Source organism: Hylobates moloch, unplaced genomic scaffold, assembly GCF_009828535.3.
Source record: "Hylobates moloch isolate HMO894 unplaced genomic scaffold, HMol_V3 SCAFFOLD_3, whole genome shotgun sequence".
Classification (NCBI taxonomy): Eukaryota; Metazoa; Chordata; class Mammalia; order Primates; family Hylobatidae; genus Hylobates; species Hylobates moloch.
Genome location: NW_026652278.1, coordinates 19,317,197 through 19,339,760, shown reverse-complemented (window position 1 = coordinate 19,339,760; position 22,564 = coordinate 19,317,197). Strand labels below are relative to the sequence as shown.

The 22,564-nt window shown below is 36.6% G+C and overlaps 1 protein-coding gene and 1 pseudogene across 5 annotated transcripts in view; one reads left to right on the top strand and one right to left on the bottom strand.

Annotated features, from left to right (window-relative positions):
* The first annotated feature begins 253 nt into the window (after positions 1-253).
* On the top strand, positions 254-691 carry LOC116478517 (ubiquitin-conjugating enzyme E2 variant 1-like; annotated as a pseudogene).
* A 3,308-nt stretch (positions 692-3,999) lies between these two features.
* Positions 4,000-22,564, bottom strand: part of CCDC186 (coiled-coil domain containing 186) — a 54,767-nt gene continuing 36,202 nt past the window's right edge. For 4 of the 5 annotated variants that reach the window (XM_058435995.1, XM_032177323.2, XM_032177341.2 and 1 more), the window contains 10 exons: positions 20,340-20,444; positions 19,308-19,406; positions 19,052-19,138; positions 18,076-18,218; positions 15,085-15,340; positions 14,307-14,496; positions 13,071-13,151; positions 10,644-10,854; positions 9,082-9,301; positions 4,000-8,392 (listed from right to left, as the gene is read on the bottom strand). In XM_058435995.1, the coding sequence (XP_058291978.1) occupies positions 8,309-8,392; positions 9,082-9,301; positions 10,644-10,854; positions 13,071-13,151; positions 14,307-14,496; positions 15,085-15,340; positions 18,076-18,218; positions 19,052-19,138; positions 19,308-19,406; positions 20,340-20,444 (1,476 nt within the window). In that variant the 3' untranslated portion in view covers positions 4,000-8,308. Of the gene's footprint in view, positions 8,393-9,081; positions 9,302-10,643; positions 10,855-13,070; positions 13,152-13,713; positions 13,833-14,306; positions 14,497-15,084; positions 15,341-18,075; positions 18,219-19,051; positions 19,139-19,307; positions 19,407-20,339; positions 20,445-22,564 lie in introns of those variants that run through there. The other variant, XM_058435996.1, reaches the window with a different exon arrangement.

Here is a 22,564-nt window from a genome sequence, read left to right as displayed (position 1 = left end):
TCAACAGAACTTTTGTACTGGGTTAGATAGTAGAGATTCTTCTCTTGAATATAATAGCCTATCCGTTTTTATGGAGTGCAATTAGGGGCAGGTAGTCTGTTAACAAGCCTGGCTGTTGGAAAAAGGCTGGAAATTCCTCAGAAATAAAATATTTCTTAAATATATGCTTCCCTTCACCTTGAGATTTTTTTTTTTTTTTTTAAATAAGAATCAAGTCTCTTAAATGTAAGTTAGGGAGCAACGGCGACGGAAGATGGCAGCCACCACAGGCTTGGGAGTAAAAAGGTCCCTCGCAGTTTCCCATTGCTGGAAGAATTTGAAGGCGGCCAGAAAAGAGGAGATGGCACAGTTAACTGGGGTCTAGAAGATGACAAAGATATGTCACTTACAGGATGGACAGGAATGATGACTGGGCCTCCAAGAATAATTTATGAAAACCAAATACCCAGCCTTAAAATAGAATGTGGACCTAAATACCCAGACGCACCCCCTTTGTAAGATTTGTAATGAAAATTAATATGGAGTTAATAGTTCCAACGGAGTGGTGGGCCCAACATCCGTATCAGTGCTAGCAAAATGGCAGAATTCTTGAAGCATCAAAGTTGTCCTGCACGAGCTTTGGCGCCCAACGATATCTAAAGAAAATATGAAACTCCCTTAGCCTCCTGAAGGACAGTGTTACAGCAATTAAAAAGAAAAACCACAGGCCCTTCCCTTCCCCACAATTCAACTTAAGGAGTCTTCGTTTTCCACAGTAAATTTTCTAGATACGTCTTGTAGACCTCAGAGTACTGGAAAAGAAGCTCCCATTCAAAGGAAATTTATCTTAAGATACTAAATAATACTGATTTTTTGTCCATTTGACATATGTAAATTGTGCTATAGTAAGTTATCCTGTCAAGTGTAACCACTGTCCACGTAGTTGAAATTCTGGGATCAAGAAAGTATATTTAAATTGACTCCCATCATAACTGGTGGGGCACATCTAACTGTGAAAAGACACATCACACAATCACCTTTCTGTTGATTACATGGCCTGGGCTCTCTGCCTCCTCTCCTTACCCCTCCCTCCAGCTCTTACCCTCCCTGCAACAGCCCCCCACCCTGGGGGGCTTGTTACTCTCTTGCCCTGAATCTTCCTTTCTCTTGCCAACAAATCCACAGTCTACTGAAAGCAGACTATTATGTTGGAAAGGTTTCTTTCCTAATTTTACGCTTACTCTACAGATCTTGATTTCAGGGGATTCTTTCCAATAGTTAACTCATTAAGTTACATGGCATAATTTAAGTGAACCAGAACTGTTAGAGCAATGGGAACCAATGCCTTGTGATGTGAAATATTCCATCACACATGCTAACTTGATTAAATTAATGCCATTTTGGTATCTTCTTATTGAACATAAGTAGATGTGAAGGTTTCAGGCGGCAGCCTGTGGGGCTTCTGCTGGGTACATGGGGTGCTTTGCCTGCACCCCTGCTTTAAGTCTTAAATGAAGCCCCTTCCAAGCCATCATCCTGTCCCCATGCTCCTCCACTCCTACCTTTGACTGAAGCACAGATCATAACCCCTCCACTTCCGAGATTGGCCTTCAATGAGGAATTTAGGGCTTTCTCCATATTTTCTCTTCTCCAGCTTTGAGGGGTGCTTGTTCTTCCCTCCTCAAGTTCCTTTTGCACCATCACCACCCAACACTTTCCATGACACTTCCTTGCTTTGGCCAGAAGCCATTAGGTACGGTTGGAAAGTTTTCCTGACCTCCCTTGTTTAGTTTTGGAACCTCACTATTCACTCTCCACCAGGCTGGAAAACGAATATTGGGTCCTCAGTCCTGCCACTCTTTGCGGTCATATCAGCTGATGCGTTGTTTTTAGCTCAGGTTTTGATAAAGTGAATTGTCTCCAGGGTTACTCAGACCTGCCAGCTCTCAAAGTCCTTGGTGGTTAAACTTGGAGAAAGGCCACATGAAGACACTCATAAGCACACATAATCCCTCTGTATTTTTTTTTTTCTGTAATTGATTTTGCTTTTAGAAATTGAAGTTTTAAACAGGGCTGTCATTTGGTCGTCCTTCCAATTCATTGAGGTCTAGTTTGAAATATGACAATTGGAACAAAACCTTGAATCCAGTGCATATTTTGGTTTTGGCATTGTGGTTGCTTCTGAAGATCCTCAGCAGGGATTGAGACCTTGGTGTGCACAGCAGAACCCTGAAATTGGCGGGCTTGACCTCCTGGCAAATTGCTTCGTTTTTCCACTTTCTGTTCAGGACCACTAAATGCTGAAATGTGGATGCACACAGAAATAAATGCAGTTCATTATGTACTAAAGTTTTGTTTTTGTTTTTTTAATTTGGTATTTGTGTAAATTCACCTTTTGAAGCAACAACTATCAAGTCTGAAAAGCAACCGATATTTCCATTAACGTTTTTCTGGGGAAAAGTTAGTTCTAAGGATTTAACATCCTGTAACTGAAGTTTAACATAACAGTATCCCACAAGCAGTCTTTTTTATTGTCAGACCACTGCCAAATTTTAATTTTAAAAAGTGTGCGTTTTTTTAAAAAAAGTGTAAGTTAGAAATTAATAATTAACAGAGCATCTCTACGGGGCAGAAACATCAAGTCTGGTCTGCTATTCTCAGACAATCACTAAAACTCAGCATTAGCATCGGTTAATCACAGAGGAACGCTCCTGAGTTGCTGCTCCTCAAGGAGCAGGTACTCATTCTGCATTCATTAACTTAAGCTGATTTTATTAAGAAAAAACAGACTTGGATATAAGTTCATCAGAATGGCCTTCCCATCTCATGACTGCAGGTCATACTGACCACGTGAATGGTACTTTGACATAGTTAATACAAAGGAGCCACTAAAAGCCTCTGCTCATAATTATCACCTCCAGTTCAAGTCACTACTCTCCTGCTACGTGGACCTAAATCAAGAACTACAGCTATTATCTTTCCTTGATTTACCCTCTTTCCCTATATCTTCCTTTCTCTTGAGAACAAATCCACAGGCTACTGAAAGCAGACTGTTAAGTATGTTGGAAAACTTTCTTTCCTAATTTTACGCTTACTCTACGGATCTTGATTTCAGGAGATTCTTTCCACTAGAGAACTCATTAAGTTATATGGCATAATTTAATTGGACCACAACAGTTAGACCAATGGAAACCAATGCCTTGTGATGTGAAATATTTCATGCCACACATATTCACTTGATTGAATTAATGCTTTCAGTGTCTTCTTATTGAACATACTTAGTTCTTTATTATTGAAGCTAGACTACACGGCAAGTGAGTTCTATAATTTTACAGAAAATCTGAATACATCACTGGCTTATCAAATAAGAAATTTTCACATACCTATAGGCCCAGAACCTTTTGTAAAAGGCTGATATGGTCTGGCTCTGTGTCCCCACTCAAATCTCATCTTGAATTGCAATCCCCATAATCCCCATGTGTTGAGGGAGGGACATGGCGGGAGGTGACTGAATCATGGGGACGGTTTCCCCCATGCTGTTCTCGTGGTAGTAAGTTCTCACAAGATCTGATGGTTTTATAAGTGTCTCCACGTTCTTCCTCTCTCTTCACTCTCTCACCTGCCACCATGTAAGACATGCCTGTTTCCTCTTCCATCATGATTGTAAGTTTCCTGAGGCCTCCCCAGCAATGCAGAACTGTGAATCAATTAAACCCAGTGCCCCAGTGTGGGGCACTTCTTTACAGCAGTATGAAAACCAATGAATACAAAGGCTAAGTTTTACTGTCAATAATTTAAACAAAAATTTAAAATACAACCCAGCATTCAACTTCATCTGCTTACTATTGTTCACCGACTTCCAATCATATTGATAAAGACAACTATAGAAGGCAAAAATTCCCAGTCTAGTTAAAAAAAGGAAATTGAAGCTATTTGAATCAGCCTTGCCAACAGTCTGAAGAATCAGTCTGTTTAGCAAATGGTGTATATAAACAAATAAAGATGCCATTAAACTACAAGTTGGTAAACAGGCATTACCTATTTAATAAGTACAATATATACATAGAATCCTCTTGAAAAGCTTCATTTTATACAGATACATATTTACAAGAAACAGTGTAATCAAATTAAAGATTACCTGTACAGTACACACACACGGATATATATATGTCCTCTGGAAGATAAACAAGTTTCATCATTGCAGTCAAAATGGATAGCCATCTGCATTTTAAAAAAGAATTCCATTCCAGAAGAAAAATACATCTCTAATATACAATTATATTTTTCATTTATTTTCCTAAAAATTCTCCATGTTTAGATTACCTTTTCAACTTTGTTCATCCTTGAAAAATTTCAGGTTTCTAGTGCCACCAACTGGTGTTAATTAAAAATCAACAATCTTGGTGTCAAAAAAATTGCTTTTAAAAAAAAGGTTATTGAAAAATAGGCTACTGGAGTCAACATTCATAAAGCATAAATGACAACATGATTTATAAAAATATTTTCACCAGGGTGGCATATATAATAACATTTACATTATTAAGGATTCTATTTTTTTCTTTTACTGATAAATCTTGGTTTAAATTTGCATGTAACAATTTTTAGAAAATAATACACTGCAAAAGAAAGGTTGGAAACATGCGTGACATGATTAATCTTTATGAGCACCAAACAGGCATTAATAATTTAATGGTAAAAAATCTAATGCCATTTTATGGTCTTTGGGTTTTTTAAAATTTTTTCTTAAATAATGAAAATCAAACTATGATAAAAGTTAGGAAACATGCAGAACCACCAGGAAAACAGTAATTTGCTCTCAGCGTACCTTTGCAAGGATTTTCCAAAGCCTCATGTAAGAGTGAGATTTCTGGGCTACTTGCACAAGTAGATAAACCCTCTTCTCAGGCCAGTTATAAAGGGCTGAGATGAGCCACAGAAGCCCAATATCTGCTCTGATTGTCTCCTAGCTATTTTCTTTCCTTTTTTTTTTTTTTTTTTTTTGTTTGAGACAGGGTCTCACTCTGTCATCCAGGCTGGAGTATAGAGTACAGTGGCAATCATAGCTCACAGCAAGCTTCAACCTCCCAGGCTCAGATGATCCTCCCAACTCAGCCTCCTGGGTAGCTGAGAACACAGCCATGTGCCACTGCATCCGGCTAATTTTTTGTATCTTTTGTACACATGGGGTTTTGCCATGTTGCCCAGGCTGGTCTCAAACTCCTGGACTCAAACAATCCTCCCACCTCGGCCTCCCAAAGTGCTGGGATTACAGGGGTGAGCCACCACACCCAGCCTCAGCTATTTTCATTAGACCCTGAACTCCATGAGGATGGAAATGCCCTGGTCTGCTCACTAGTATAAATACAATACCCTGTATGGTGCCAATACAGTAGTATAGGCTTTCAATAAATGCATTTATTAAATAAATAAATAACATGTTGGTAGCCTGATAAAATTTAATTTCAAGCTAAATCACTTTAAATGGTTATGAAGATAGAAAGTAAAAACAAACAAAAAAAACCCATCAAAGTTCAAATTCATTCTTCTGCCCAAACCTACCATTTTCAGTCCTTAAAACTAAACAGGCTAAAGCCTGAAGTGCTATGGGGAAAATGGAGTCACGGCAAATATTCACTTCAAAATTAAAACCTATTGAAGTGTATACATATACATACACAGAAAAAATCACTTCCAGCTCAAATAAACCAAAATATTGCTAAATAACCCAAACAGCCTGGATATGTACAACCAATAATGAACATATAAAACAAACCTCCCCCCAGGTCTCAGATTTATCCAGATCATTTTCCTTTTCCAGATACCCCATTCTTCTCACCATATATTTGGAGGGCAGAAGGCCCTCTAAAACCTTACATCAGGAGCTGTCTGTGAATTAGTATAATCTCTGATACATGTAATTACTTTGCTCAGTCCTGATCCATATACAAAAGCACACAGTAGACAGTGAAGAACAAAAGAAAACTAAAGCATTTTCTTTAAAAAATTTCCATAGTTTCTAAAATGTATAAGTCAAAAAAGGTAATAGAGTCAAAATATTGTTTATAATAGTTTTCTTCTAAAATTTTCTCATTAAACTTCTCCAAGTAGATGGTGGCACAAATATTAATACTGGAGTGTGCATTTTTGTCTAAAATGTATATATATTTTAAAGTGTATAGGCATAGGATACTATGGATCTGATCACTATTTGGTCTCCATTATACATTTTGTGCCTTGGGGAAAAAAATCCAAATATTGTAGTTTATGAGCCTGTATCATAAGAAACTAGAAAAATTTAGTTATGCTGCCTACTCAAAGTAGTCTTTAGGAGTGTTAAGTAGTGTATCTAGAAACAAATAGTAAAATAATTCAGATTTGATTGCACTTTCCCTCTTATTTTGATAAATTATTATTGGTAAAAAGAACAAGACACATTATGTTAAGACTAATACTTTTTATAACTAATCTAAAAATAAAACATCTTTGAACATATATTTTCATTTTGAGTGAAAAGATATTTGTTTTGGGATAACATCTAATTCAATATATAGAAAAAAAGACATTCATTAAATAATCTAATCCTAAATAAATTATTTTTAAACAATGTTGATTTAAAAATGTTAAAACACATTAAAAGGATATTGCCACCATAAGCCCAACTTTTAGAGCTCATACAATTCTTTACAGGCTTTTAATCCATCATCCCAAAACTTAATTCCCTTAATGGGAGAAAAAGGGATGCAAAAATCCAAACCAAACAAGGCTTGCTGCAATATCTGCACAAGAGCCAAGGTATCTTATTACAGTAATGATCTGAAGATAATGAATTATGAAAAATCATGCTCAGAAATTGTAAGTGAGAAATAATAAGGGGTGAGAAGAAATTCAATGACATAGAAATATTGATACTATGGCAACACTTAAGTGTATATCTTAAATAAATATTGTAAAAAATCCAACAAGATAGAAAAATTTGGCTCTAAAATTAAGTTCCTTTGGTTACAGATATGTACTTATTTTAGGTATGTGTGAGGTTTTTTGTTTTGAGAGACAGGGTCTTGCTCTTTTGCCCAGGCTGGAGTGCAGTGGCACGATCATGGCTCATCTGCAGCCTTGACCTCCTGTGCTCAAGTGATTCTACTGCTTCAGCCTCCCGAGTAGCTGGAACTATAGGCATGCACCACCATGCCTGGATAATCTTTTAAAATTTCTTTGTAGAGATGGGAGTCTTGCTGTGTTGCCAAGGCTGGTCTTAAACTCCTGGCCTCAGGTAATCCTCCTGCCTGGGCTTCCCAAAGTGCTGGGATTACAGGCGCGAGCTACTGCACCTGGTCTACTTTATGTTTTAAATAAATACATTGAAACACCACATTTGGGGGAACTGTATGATCACTCCACTATAATACATAATTAATATATCAATGGTAAAGAATGGTGCTCAAATGAAATAGTTCATAGTGCCATATGCTGGTTTCTTTTGGAAGCTGGTTCTTCATAAATATTTATCTTTACACAATGTCAGTAAAACTAAAGTATTTCAGTTTCAAGGAACTATTCTCTCTGTTCTAATGATTGGATCCATTTCACAATTTAAAATATAAGTAAACTCCACAGGAATTTTCTAATATGTAATTTAAAATCATATTTTAAGTAACTAAAAACTTTAAAAATTCAACCATTAACTCAGACAATGAGAATCTGAAAAAATGTACCTAAAACAGGTAAGAAAACCTGACAGAGGCAAACAATGCCTGATCATTGCTAGTTACCAACAGCTAGCTTTCCTATTAAGTTCAGCTTTCATTAAAACTGAAATTAAAAGATTTAAGTATTCATACATATCCCTAAAACTCACCCAATATGCTGGAGTGTAAAAATAAATATTTTTATCATTTTTTTTAGTTGTCTTGATGTTGGAGAAATAGTGTATTACTGAATATTTACCACCTCTCTTTTCATGCATAATTGTTAAAGGTGAGTCATTTTTGACATTATATATTTTAAAGGGAAGAAATATGAACAAAGGGTTTTTTATAAAAGCCCTTGTAATGTTCAACACTTCTTATGAATATAAGCAAATTAAGTTGTTTAGATTCAATGACAGGCTGTTATATTGCACCATACAAAAACAAATTTCATCAAAGCTTTCAGTCTTACAGTATATACAGCAATGCATTCATATTGTAAAAGGATATTTTTTGTGTACAGATGAAGCAAAACAGTATTTTTACTGGCTGAAACAAAAAGTGGAAGAAAGTTTCCAACAATAGAGGTCAGTGGCACCTACTCCTGTGTGGCTTATGTCTGTTTACTGAGCAAGAGGCTTGTTTTAGGTTTTCTTTGTCCTCTGTTCTAGTTCATGCTGGTGTTTAATAAGACGTTCTATTTCTGTTCCAAGTGTTTGTAGATTTTCCTTTAATAATTGGGGTGAGGGGAAAGGGAAGAGAAAAACAAAAATATAATAAATAAAACGATTCAGTTTGAACTATTTTTGCCTAAATTTTGAAAATGAAAGAGTGGTTAGTCCTATATGCTATGTCAGATAAACTAGTGACACAGCTGTTTTCAGTAAAGTACTTCTGTCCATTTCAAAGTAATACTCCAACTTTTTCCTGAAGCTACAGCAATTTTTTAATGCATAAAATGATTACTTACTATTACTGATTCTAAAATTATTTTTAAACTAATTACTAATTTTCAAGGCCCGCCCACAGCAAAAATATTAACTGCAAAAAATAAAATAAAGCTGAAAAATAAATCAGAAATGCCATAATCTTAAAAAATTGTTTCAGCAATTAAAACTAATTATATGTCAAAGCCCATTCAATGCAAATTTAATGACATCTTAGTATCTATCAAATAGACACACTAAGATGGACATCTTAGTGTCTATGAAATACAAAATTAATTTTTGCTATTTTTCATCTTTCCTAATATAAAAAACTATACTTTTTAAAAAGAGAAAATCACGAAACTTCATCTTTGGGTAAAATGACTGCCTTGCATTACAGAAACAGCCCAGCTAATTGCTAGATCAGACTGTGAAACAGGCATCATTTTGCCATGTTTACTGGTTGGTGTGTGAATGAGAAACACAAATACCTTCAAAGTAATATTTTTTAGTAACGTATCCTCCAAGACAGCCTGTAATTTTCGGTTGATCTCCAAAGAGAGCTCCAATGTTAATCCATTGTCAGCTGGATGGGATGTATATAAAGATGCCATGATGCCACCCCGCCTACTTAAATGAACTTTGTTAAAATCAGATGCCTCTGAAGAAAGTGTGCCTGATTCTTCCCGTAAAATATAACTTTGAATTATTCTGCAAAACAAAATGATAGTATCAGTTGTGAACTTGCAGAATTAAAAAAAAATGGAATTTGCAAAAGTCAACTAATCATAAAGATAAGCATAAAATAAATATTAGGTTAATAACCTAACTATATTAGAAAAAAATTCTCCTTATTCAGATGGTTTCTTAAACTATCTCATTTTTGTTCTATTGTAGCATTTGGAGTAAAGACATATAAACATTGCTTTTCTATTTCTTTCCTTATTAATCAAAACTTGAGTTTTGTTTGTTTCTAAAGAGACAAGGTCTCATTTTGTCACCCAGGCTGGAGTGCAGTGGCACAAACATAGCTCACTGCAGCCGCCACTGCATGGGCTCAAGCGATCCTCCTGCCTCAGCCTTCTGCACAGCTAGGACCACAGACATGTACCACCATGCCTGAATAATTTTTTTTGAGATGGGGTCTTGCTATGTTGCTCAGGCTGGTTGACCTCCTGGCCTCAAGCAATCCTCCTGCCTCGGCCTCTGGCCTCCCAAAGTGCTGGGAAAACAGGTGTGAGACACCATGCCTAGCTGAGCAATTTCTTTATTGCTCAATTTCTGTTAATATTTTCTGCTTTCCTAAAAAACTAGCTGTATTTTATGCTCTTTTAAAAGTCACAGGCAAACTGTCCTATAAGTCTAAAATTATTTCAAAATAAAATTTAAAAAGTCGTTGGAAAAGGCCTACAATATAAAACAACTTTTATTTACATAAAACAGTATTTGTGAGAGGAATTTGGTGCAGCACTCCTCAGAGTTACTCAGAGCTGGGTTTGGATCTCCAGCTCTAGGTCTGTCACACAGGGGATGAATGGTGACCCTGGAATATTTAGTGATGTGACCTGAGCCCCAGTTATCTGCAAAATTAGAGAACTCACACACTGAGTGGTTGTAAGCAATCAATGAGATATTGCCAAGCCACAGGCACAGTGCCTTGTACTACTAGGTACTCAATAAATTATCCCACTATGTCCTACCCAACAGGAAAAAAAAATCCACAACCCCATATATATCTCTTAGAGCCACAGTCATGAAAATAAAAAGCTAAGTAAAGCATTATCTTTTTAAAATCTAAAGTTGTTTAAGTATCTTAAAAATATTAACACTGAATGAACTCTCTATCACCTTAAAGGAAAGACCTGTGTTTTATTTCATCTTAGTATTCACAAAACCTAGAACATAATAGGTGATCATAAAAGACTGGGAACTGAATAACTATAATTATTTTTTGAAAGATAGGCTCTTGATATGACTAATTTTAAAAACAGTAACCTTGCCATATGAGTAATGGTATTTTGAAGACCGATCATGCTACCATAATAATACATACTTTGTTTTTTTCCTAATTTCTTCCACCAGTTGTTTGATGTGGTCCTCCATAAATTCTATCTTTTCATTTTTCCGGGCATGTGCTTTTTGCAGCCTAACTATCCTCTCAATCAACATGGCCTTATCTACTTGTGGAAAGTTATCCACAGCTACTGAGGACCCAGTATTTTCTGGAGATCGATCTTCTGCACTGCTTCGAGCATTCAGGGACCCTGAAGACAAAAAAAATTGGCTTAGATACAGTGCTTAATCTAACATCATCTCTCATCTATTATTTATTCCAGAATCATTTCAAATATTCACTCTAACAGAGTTGGACACAGAAGACAACACAGGTCAACGTGGCCTAGGTTCTGGTTTTTGAACATACTGGTGACAGAGGCACTAACAGGGTCTATACTGTGTCTCTCAGGAAGTGGTAATACAGCAACAAGGATCTCAAAAAGAATAACAAGTCTAAAGTGAGACCAAAATTAAACTATAATAGAACAAAGCAGAGAGGAGGAGGAAGGGAGGAGAGGAACAGAGGTATGAGAGGAGACAGAGAAAGAGAGGTTAGAATATAGTGGGTTAAGCTCTGAGGCCAGCCTGTCTAGATTCAAATACTACTCCTCAACTTATTAGCTGTGACTTTGGACAAGGTATTTAATTTTCTGTGCCTTGGTTATGTCATCTTAAAATGGCATAAATGATATTATTTACCTCACAGGATTGTTATCCTCATTTAAATGAATTAATATGTGTGAAATGCTTAGAAAAAGGCATATAGTAAGCATTATGTAGTGTTAGGTATTACTTTTACCAACATCAATGAGAAGAATCTGATCCTCTTTACCCTACAAAGATTAGTTTTTTCCAATTCCATTTTATAGCTTTAAGTAATATATCTTATCCAAAGTTACATAATGAATAAATGGCAGAGCTGGGATCTAAATACATGTCTATAATTTCAAATCCATGTTCTTTCTACCACACATTTTTTCCCACTACTGTAACAACTGATGATGGTTTTCTCCTAATGTGCAACCTCTGGGAGGCAATATAGTACAGTGCCAAGCAAGGACTGTGAAGTCAAAGAGTTCTCACTGTGGATTTTGGGTGAATCATGTAGCCTCTCTGAATCTTGGTTTCCTCATCTGTGAAATTGGAATTACAATACCTACCTCATATGAATTTTTTGCAGGGTGAATGGTATGTTTCAAGTGCTTAGCATGGTTCTTGGCATTCCAAAAATGACACAAACACTGATATTTTGCTAATTATCATTTTCACAATGGTTTCAATCATAATTTTATAGACTCTACCCATTTTTACTTTAGAACATAGGCATATCTATCATGAGAAAAACTAAAAGATTTAAAAATATATACATGTGCATATGTATGTAAAAATCTGATACACAATGATGACACCTTCATTGGTTCTTGGGTGCTAAAAGAAGAAGAGAGAGACCACTGTACACCAAATCTCTTTGTATAGATTAATATAAATTTCAATTTTAAAAAACGGAAGAGGAAGCTGTTGCACAGAATAAAGCAGCAGCAGGCTAGAAAAAAGAAGGGGCTGGGCGTGGAGGCTCACACCTGTCATCCCAGAACTCTGGGAGGCCAAGGTGGGAGGATCACCTGAAGCCAGGAGTTTGAGATCAGCCTGGGCAACATAGTGAGATCTTGTCTATACAAAAAACAAAACAAAGAACAAAACAAAAACAAAACAAAAAATAAACATTAGCTAGGCGTGGTGGCAAGTGCCTATAGTTCCAGTTACTTGAGAGGCTGAGGTGGGAAGATTGTGGTTGAGGCTGCAGGGAGCCAAAGTCACACCACTGCACTCCAGCCTGGGTGACTGAGTTAAGACCTGTCTCAAAAAAAAAAAAACACGACGAACAAAAAAGAAGGTAGGGAGACAGATCACATAGAACCCCATGACAAATCTGAAACCCTGGGTCATGAGTAGAACTTAAATATTTAACCAGAAACATTTTTTACAGTATAATTATATATAACCACTATTTTTCACACTTCAAAATGAAACAAAGCATATCAATACTTTTTAAAATAAAAAATGCTATTTATTTATTTATTTTTTTGAGACAGAGTCTTGCTCTGTTGCCCAGGCTGGAGTGCAACAGTGATGTGATCTCAGCTCAGTGCAACTTCCACCTCCAAGTGATTCTCGTGCCTCAGCCTCCCGAGTAGCTGGGATTACAGGCGTGAGCTACCACACTCAGCTAATTTTTGTATTTTTAGTAGAGACGGGGTTTCTCCATGTTGGTCAGACTGGTCTTGAACTTCTGACCTCAGGTGATCCACTCATCCTGGCCTCCCGAAGTGCTGGGATTACAGGTGTGAGCCATTGCACCTGGCCAAAAATGCTATTTATGTTTATATCAATCACGAAATAACAACTAGAGCCACTAGTTTTTTACCTGATGAACTAGAACGACTTCCCATGCTGCTGACTTCTTTGTCATAGCTTCCATTCTCAACCTGATCTAATTTTCTTCGTGCTATAGGAAAAAGAAGATTATTCATCACAATTATCAGGACCATTTGCTCCTACCATCTCTGACTTTAATTGCTAAAATCACTGAGGCAAAAATGGCATAGACAAGAGAAAGTTCTTGAATGCATACTTTAGGCAGAGGGCTGTGTCATTCATATAAAATGTCATTTGGAAATGTACAAGTACAAAATATACAGAAACAACACTATAACTGACACTGGCATCACTTAATTACAGTGGAGTTAACTTTTTAAAGTACTGAAAGATTTAGAAGTTCCTTACAGTACCAGAAATTTCTTCCAAATTTCCCTTCAATTACATCTATAAAAACAAACTACACTCTATGGCAAATATCTGAATATATTCATATTAAGTAAATGCTAAGTCCCTTTTAGCTTGTTACTATATTTCACCCTATTTTAACACAAATAAAGCCGTGGGAAATAGTAGAGGAGGTTGAAATACGTCTTATTTATTTTTGTATCCCAAGCATATAGCACAGACACCCAATGATTGCATGACTTTTTAAAAGAAAGAAATCTGGAATCCAGTTCAGCAGTCAATTGTTATGTTTGGGTAATTTATAACTTTTTGGGGTCTGTTTCTTGAGACCCAGGTGAATCGTCACAACGATTTCCAAGTCTGAGGATGCATCTGGGGTATCTGCACCCTAGATGCTGGTAGCCTAGATGCAGCACAAAAGAAATCACAGGAATGTAAAAGGAGAAGATATCAGAACTGCTATTTATACTGATATTTAATTATTTTAAATTTCTATTTTTCATATTTTCTAATATATATAAAAGAGTAACATATGTTTAAAATATATACATAAACATATCTAAATTGGAGAACAAATGCCTAAGCACTTTTTACTGACACGAGTACATGACCAAAAGTTTAGATACTATTGCCCTAACATTACTTTCCCAATTCTCATGTTTTGTGATTCTGTGAGTAAATGTCCTTTAGTATACAAGATATCCTTTAGGATAAAAGACTATTCATGAAATTCCAAGAAGTTTAACAATTTGGTTTACTAATATTAACAAAGAAAACATACAGCTTCAATCAATGTGAGAGAACCACAAAAAACAAAATCCTTAATGATTAAAAGAAACAAACACATTCATGGTCTAAGTGTGGAAGAATTTTATACCTTGCTGAAGTTGTTTGGTGAGATCCTTGATACTAGAGGCATGTTTACGTCTCTGAGTTACTAACTCATCTTTTAATTCTTCTACCTGGGTACTCAGTGCTTTAACTTCTGTTTGTGTACAAGTGAGTTCAGTTTGCAGAGTTTGGACTTCCTCTTTTTGCAATTCTTCCTCTTTCAACAACCTACTTTCCTGAATAGTAAGTAAAACAAAAACCACCAATTTTAGAATGTTTGTTTCCATTAATGCTCAGTTTATAACCTTAACAATCTAAGGTTCTTGACAGTGGAGATTCTTCTATTATTATTCCTTACCAGCTTTTGTTTACTTGAGTTTCTCACAGTTCTCATATAGCAAAGCAGGGGGATACATTAACAAGAATGTCATTCTATACATACCAAGCAACATGTGATACAGGTTGTTGAATTTCTGGACTAAAGTCTCAAATCATTTTTATGAGTAACTTGAAGACACTCTTATAAATTATAAAAATAGAAATTTAAAGTACCTTTTAAAAATATATAATGATCCTAGTTAGGAAGGATACAAACCAGTTTTCTCATTTTCAAAAGTAAAATATTATTCATAATCATTTTAGGAAGAAATTTTATTATAAATTATACCAGTTGAGGAAAAACTGACATTTCTTACAGCAGTTAAAATTGTCAGAAAGTCGGTGCCCAGGAAAGAATTAATTCAACTACCACTACTTTTATACTGTTAGGGAAATTTAATCTGTGCTTGTTACATTGTTTTAAAAAAATGTAAATTTATACTTACCAAATTAATATTTGTCTGTTTCATTTGTTCACACTGGCTTTGTAACTGACTTTCACTACAGGAAAGTTTATCAAATTGTGACTGCAAAGAATTGGATTCAGACTGAAGCTGTGCATTCTTACTAGTGAGCCTTTCTGTAAACAGTAGCAGCTCAGATTCTCTTTTCCTACTGCCTTCGATGTCTTTTTGCAGGTCATTAATCAAAGAATTAAGACTTTCCACTTCTTCTTTCAAATTTTCAATTTCTTGCTTACCTCTAAAAAACAAAATTTATATTTAAGAAAAAATAAACCATTAAAAGACATTAAATTAATGGTTTGGGAATTTTCATCTAGTCAAATGCTTAATAAATGTACTTCTATTCATTCATCCAAATATTTATAAATGCCTAATATATGCCAGGAAATAGGAGCTGGAAAGAAAAGTGAGCAAGACCAACATGGCCTCTGCTTTCAAAGAGCTTTTAGTCAAGTGTGGAAATTATATGAGTGTAGAAAAACATTTTTGATGATAAAAGCACAGAGTGGGTTTGCCTAAACCTAGTGTAAGTGATGCTCAAACTAATACTTAAAGCAGGAGTCAGCAACCTTTTCCTGTAAAAGATCAGATAGTAAATAAGTTAGGCTTCTGGGTCATATGGTTCTGCTGCAATTTTTCCACTCTGCCATTGTACTATGAAAATTGCCACAGATATTACATGAATGAGTGTGGATGTGTTCCAAAAAAACTTCATTTACTAAAAGAGGTAGTGGGCTGGATTTGTTTTGTAAGCCATGGCTGATCCCTGACCTAAAGGCAAAGCAGGAGTTACTGGAGAACAAAATATGCACCAGGTAAAGGGAACAGTATGTGCTAAAAACTGGGAAGGGAGTAAGAGGACTTCTTATTGGTCCTAATAGATGTTCAATATTGATGAAGAGAAGGACTGTACCATATCCCTAGCACTTAACACAGGGTTTGGGACACAGGAAACAATCCATTAACATCTGTTAACCAACTACAGCTGAAATACAAGGGTGAAAAAAGGGAAGGCATGGAAGCAGCGAGGGACAGGTCACTAATCTTACAAGCCATGCTAAGGCAATGGAACTCACTAGACAATCTCTGAGGCAGTGAGAAATCACTGAAGAGTTTTGAAATTTCCTTTTTAAAAAGGATTATACTAACCATAGTGTGGAAAATAGATCAGAGAGGATATAAGCAGAAAAAATACAAACTGTGGCAGTTTTCCAAGTGAGAGCTGTTAATAGCTTGGACTATGGTAGTAGCAGCGGTGAGGTAAAAAGTGAATGGACTTGACAGATGTTACAGACTTAGCATCACTAATACTTTGTGACTGGTTAGATGTGTGAGGGGAAGGAAAGAAGAGCTGAGGATGGCCCCCAGCCTGCTGAGCTGGACAGTCACTGAGCTGGATGCTGCACTCATCATTCATCCTAGGAACATGTGAGGAGAAGCATGGGACAGAGAAACCGATTTTGGACATGCTAAAGTTTGAGGTATCTTTAATACTTGTGCCTAGAGCTTAGTGAAAAGGGCTAAAGATAATGATTCAAAAGTCCTGCAGCATACTATAAAAATAGTTGGGGTCACCCAAAGTTACAATAAAATTAGAACAAGAGGGCATTATGAGAGAAAGAGAAGCCTGCCAAGGAGCTTGAGAGAGAGTTGCCAAAAAGGTGGGAGGAACATCAGCATGTGATGGAAATGAAGCCAAAGGAACAAGCCTATCAAGAAAGACAACTGAATTCAACAGTGTTAAAAGATGATAAGAATTCAAGCAAGGGTGGGTCTGAGATGTGTCTACCATATGCAGGGAGGCATCAGTAATTTTTAATAAAATGTTGGGGTAGAAGCTAGAATGAAGTGGAGAGGTACAGAACATAGGAAGTGAGGAAATGCAGAATGAATACAGAAGATTCTATAAAGTTTGGCTGCAAAAGAAAGGAGAAAAATAAGCTGGCATGGCAAAGCCACAGGAGTTTTGTTATTTTTAAAAGACAATTATGTTTAAATGTAGAATGAAAAAGAAAGTGGAGAAAGGTAAGACATAAAAGATAAAGAAGAATAATCAAGACAGAACCCAAAAAGGCAGAAGAGATGAAATCCATAGCAGAAGTAGAAAGACTAATTTGATTTAGAGGAGTTTCTTCCATGATAACAAGATTGTTGCTTCCATGATAACAGCAGAAAATATGGCTGCAGATGCAGGCAGTTCATGGGACTGATGGCAAAAAGTTGAGAGAACTGTCACCTGACAGCTCCCATTTTTTCTGTGAAGAAGTAAACACTTGCCAAGAGTAAATAGAAAGGTAGAGGAAAAACTGAAGTGTGAAGAAAATGGCAGGGTTTAGAAAAGATGCTACGAAGACGGTGGAGAACCAAGGACATATGGCAAGATTAGGTGCATTAATATTTCTAGTTGAGGTTGGTGACCATGAATTTATTAGCAGAATCAATCTGAATGATGGTAAAGATTTTTTTAGCAACACTCAGCAGCTTAGTTATCAGCAAGGTGTGGAAAAGAAGCTATCTGGCTTCAAACTGAATCCAGTTTCTGTCAGGTAACGTCACAAGTAAGAGTTTACTTAAATGGTTTTATAAGGAGCCAAGGAATAATGTCAGCTTCAGATCTTAAGCTACACACATGCAAAGATCTAGAGCTAGATTTACCTTTTAGAAGAAAAAGTAAACACTGTGCATAAGTAACAGAATTTGAAAGCTAAGGAATGGATAAGAGACTCAACCTATTCTGTCTTATAAATTGCCACTACCAATGTTTAAGGAGTATAAACTTTGATTTTTAGAAGCCATGATAGGAACTCAAAAGACAATCCAAAGAAGTTCAAATAAAGAGAAAATATTTTAAAATTTCAGCTAGTAAAATTGTAAAATTTTTTCTTGTTTAATGCAATAATTGCATTTAGAAAATCTTGAAAAAAAATTTAAAAGCTTGTTTATTAATACAAACAGAAGTTGCTCATTTTGTACCTTTGAAGCTGCTCCTGTAGCTGATCTACAATTTTCACCTTGTCCAATAAATTCTGAATTTCAGCTTTTTGGCGATTAATAATTTCCTTATATTTTGATAATTCATCTTCTGTTCTTAATCGTTCATCTTCTAGACATTTCACCTATCAAATGATCATAACCAAGTTACAAACCATGTATTCTTGTTCTTTATAAACTATTTTATATAGTGGTTACATATGAATAATCTAAAAATTCTAAAGCACCATTAACGTGAAGAAAATATAATGCAAAGTTCACAATCCTAGGTTTTAGTCTCAGATTTCTTATGATTCAGTCATGGGAGTTTTAGCATGTCATTTCACTTGTTACTGAATCACCATCCTCCTCATCTGAAAAAGAAGAATATATCTTCTCTACCTCAAAAAACTGGAAAGAAGAACAAATAAGAAGGTGTATGAAAAACAATTTAAAATTATTAAGTGACCTTGAATTCAGGATGGTTAAAGGACTATTTCTAAATAAATGAATGATACACATTCATATTCATATTAGAAGACATACTAATCTTACAACAAAGACTATAAACACGAAGAGGACTTAACAGATTATTGGCCATTAAAACTGTCTATTAAATATATCCAGGAAAAATATAGCCTGTTATTTTCTGACACAGTTCTAAGGTCCAACTATCTTTCCAATTGATTCGTTGATGAGATCGTCTTTAGATGAGAGGACCAAGGAAAAGTTATAGACACAGCAAATGTGCTGTGAAATAGGAATGTTTGGCAAACACTTCAAAGGGACTAACATGGAAGACATTTTCCTTTCAACAAAAGAAGCTGCTAGGAAATTGCTCCTCTACTCTACTCTGAGTTCTTTTATTATGGAACATTTCTATATTAATGTCCTTTCCCCACCACTTTAAACATCAGAATGAATTCAAAATTTAAGATATTTACCCTTCCTCTGGATTCATGACTAAAGACTGAATTACCTTTGTTCTCAGTGTTCGTAACTCATCCATACCCTCCTTAAATGTTCTCTTCAGATCTTCTAGTTCCTTTATTTTGGCATGATGCATCTTTAAAAAAGTTTAAAGAAACAACAAATCATAATGTGCTAAACTATATCTAAGATTTATTGCCTGCTCCTTCCAAAAGGCCTTAAAAGTAGATGGCAATAAGTTCTCACTATTTCTCTTTCTGTATTTATTATGCAACTTAGGATATATAAAGAGCAAAACCACTCACCTCTAGCTGGTCAGATTTTTCTTGCATTTGTTTTTCAAGTTCTCCTTTTGTGACTCTAAGCTTTGCATCAAGCTCATTTGATTTAATTTCTTCTGACTCCTAGTGGAAAGAAAATGAAAAAAGTGCTACAATTTTTAACCCATTTCCCGTTTGCCCTGAGAATCTCTAATCCTAATGTAGCATCATATACATTTCTGTCACATTAGGATAAGAGACAAGTTCTGTTTAGAAATAACTCCAAGAACAGTTTTTATATTTCATCTTCCACTGAAAATCAGTCAGATTTGTTTCAGCCTCGAGTGTGTTTATGTAAAATTAAATGAGCGCTGGCAGCAAGCTGCACTTTTTTTCTAAATAGCAAATGGGTTAAAGTTTTATACTTTGAAAAGAAAGCATTGCAATTTAGTTTACTAATTGTGAAATACATAGTATATCTAAAATTATTAACCTAAGTTATTAGGTTATTAACCTAAAGTTATACATTTCCTTGCACTCTTCATTCTTCTGACATTTTCTAGGGTTTTTATTTGTTGGAAAACTTCTCTTATAAAATCCATTTAAGCTGCAGGTACTTTAACATTGGAAATAACCTGCATTTTATTTAACTACCTGCCCAACAAAGTACATTCCATATGCAGATGTAGAATACTGTACACATAGAAATTTAATGAAACGAGAACTGGCTGGGCACAGTGGTTCATGCCGGTAATCCCAGCACTTTGGGAGACCGAGGCGGGTGGCTCACGAAGTCAGGAGTTCAAACCCAGCCTGGCCAACATAGTGAAACCCCCCTCTCTACTAAAAATACAAAATTTAGCCAGGTGTGGTGGCGGGCACTTGTAATCCTAGCTACTTGGGAGGCTGGGGCAGGAGAATCGCTTGAACCCGGGAGGCAGAGGTTGCAGTGAGCCAAGACCGTGCCATTGAACTCCAGCCCGGGCGACAGAGAGAGACTCCATCTAAAAAAAAAAAAAAGAGAGAACTGATATTTCCTAAAATTTGACACTAATCTATTTTAAAAGTTATACATACCTGATATGTTTTTATCATATCCTGACAGTTTTTTCGTATCTGATCTGCCTCTTCCTTTGCTTGTGTTAATTTTGTTGTTGTTTCTTTGAGTTTATCTTTGGTTTCCTGCATTGACAAAAGACAGAGGCAAAGTTGGGTACAGCAACGTGATGAATGGTGAGAAGTGATCGGCAAGTAGGAAGGTTCTCGTCCTAGCACTGTCACTGAGCAGCCGATTATTATTCTAGCAATAATATTTTGTGTTTCTGACAAAAAATTAAAGTGATCTGTAGAGTTAACCAATAGCCATTAAATACAGTTAAATTTGACAGTTTTAGGCAAATTACTAGAAGTTACTAACCTGATAAGATGAGCAAAGTGTTAAAAAGTTCTTTGTACACACACATCAAAGACAATTCTTTGGTTTATGGCTGTGGTATCTATTTAAAACTGTCTTTTGGCCGGGCATGGTGGCTCACGCCTGTAATTCTAGCACTTTGGGAGGTGGAGGCGGGTGGATCACCTAAGGTTAGGAACTTGAGACCAGCCTGACCAATATGGTGAAACCCCATCTCTACTAAAATAAAAAAATTGGCCAGGCGTGGTGGCTCACGCCTGTAATCCCAGCACTTTGGGAGTCTGAGGCGGGCGGATCATCAGAGGTCGGAAGTTTGAGACCAGCCTGACCAACATGGAGAAACCCCATCTCTACTAAAAACATAAAATTAGCCGGGTGTGGTGGCGCATGCCTGTAACCCCAGATACTCAGGAAGGCTGAAACAGGAGAATCGCCTGAACCCAGGAGGCGGAGGTTGCGGTGAGCCGAAATTGCACCACTGTACTCCAGCCTGGGCAACAAGAATGAAACGCAGTTTCAAAAAAAAAAAAAAAAATACACAAATTAGCCAGGCATGGTGGTGGGCACCTGTAATCCCAGCTACTCGGGAGGCCAAGGCAAGAGAATCGTTTGAACCCAGGAGGCAGCAGTTACAGTGAGCAGAGATCACACCACTGCACTCCAGCCTGGGAAACAGAGTGAGACTTTGTCGCAAAAAAACAAAACAAAACAAAACATAAAAACTGTCTTTTCTTTTTTTTTTTGAAACAGAGTCTCATTCTGTCACCCAGGCTTGAGTACAGTGGCGTGATGTCGGCTCATTGCAACCTCCGTCTCCTGGGTTCAAGTGATTCTCCTGCCTCAGCCTCCCGAGTAGCTGGGATTATAAGTGTGTGCCACCACATTCAGCTAATTTTTGTATTTTTAGTAGAGACGGGTTTTGGCCAGGCTGGTCTCAAACTCCTGACCTCAGGTGATCCACCTGTCTCAGCCCCCCAAATTGTCTTTTTATAGACTGATGCTGCAATTTGGTTTCTGTTCCTAACCATTCTCCTAAGATGGCAACTCTGAAAGTTTTCAGGGGCTACCCTTATTAAATCCAATTACTTCTTCTTGTTCTTATTCTTTACTTACTTGCTCCAGTTCTGACCACCCCTGACTCTTTCAATATCCTTCCTGTTTCCATTACAGGACAATATTCTCCTTCTCCTTCTGCCCTCTTCATTGTTCCCTGACTGGCTTTTACTTCCTGTGGTGATTTTCCAAGATACAGCCTGGCCATGGAGCTCTTTCTTCACACTTCTCCCTAAGCAAACTGATCCATGGTTTTGCTTACCATGTGGATTTCAAATGGGACTTTTGGTATCCTCTCCTCTCAGTAGCTTCCCTTCAGAAAAAGGCAGATCAGATGCCGCTCACTCTGCTTTTCCATAGATATAATTTAGGCATGCCCTGGATTCTAATGATCAATACATTATACTATAGCTTATATGTTCCCCTAATACAGCATATAGCTTCTCGATAGCAACTAACTCAATACTTGTCACATATTAATTGTTCAACTACTATCTGTTGAATTAATACAGGAATATCTAATATAAGCCTCTAGCTAGGTTGGACTCCCCAAATACCCAATACTCATCTCCCTTTGTTCCTTTTTTTCTTGCGGTTCCTCCACATGGAATGCCTTTCCCTGCATCCCTTCCCTTGAACCATCTAAATTGCATTAATAGGCCAGGTGCAGTGGCTCATGCGTGTAATCCCAGCACTTTGGGAGGCCGAGGCAGACGGATCACCTGAAGTCAGGAGTTGAAGACCAGCCTTGCCAACATGGCAAAACCCAGTCTCTACTAAAAATACAAAAATTAGCCGAGTGTGGTGGTGGTGGATTACAGGCTGTGGTGCATGC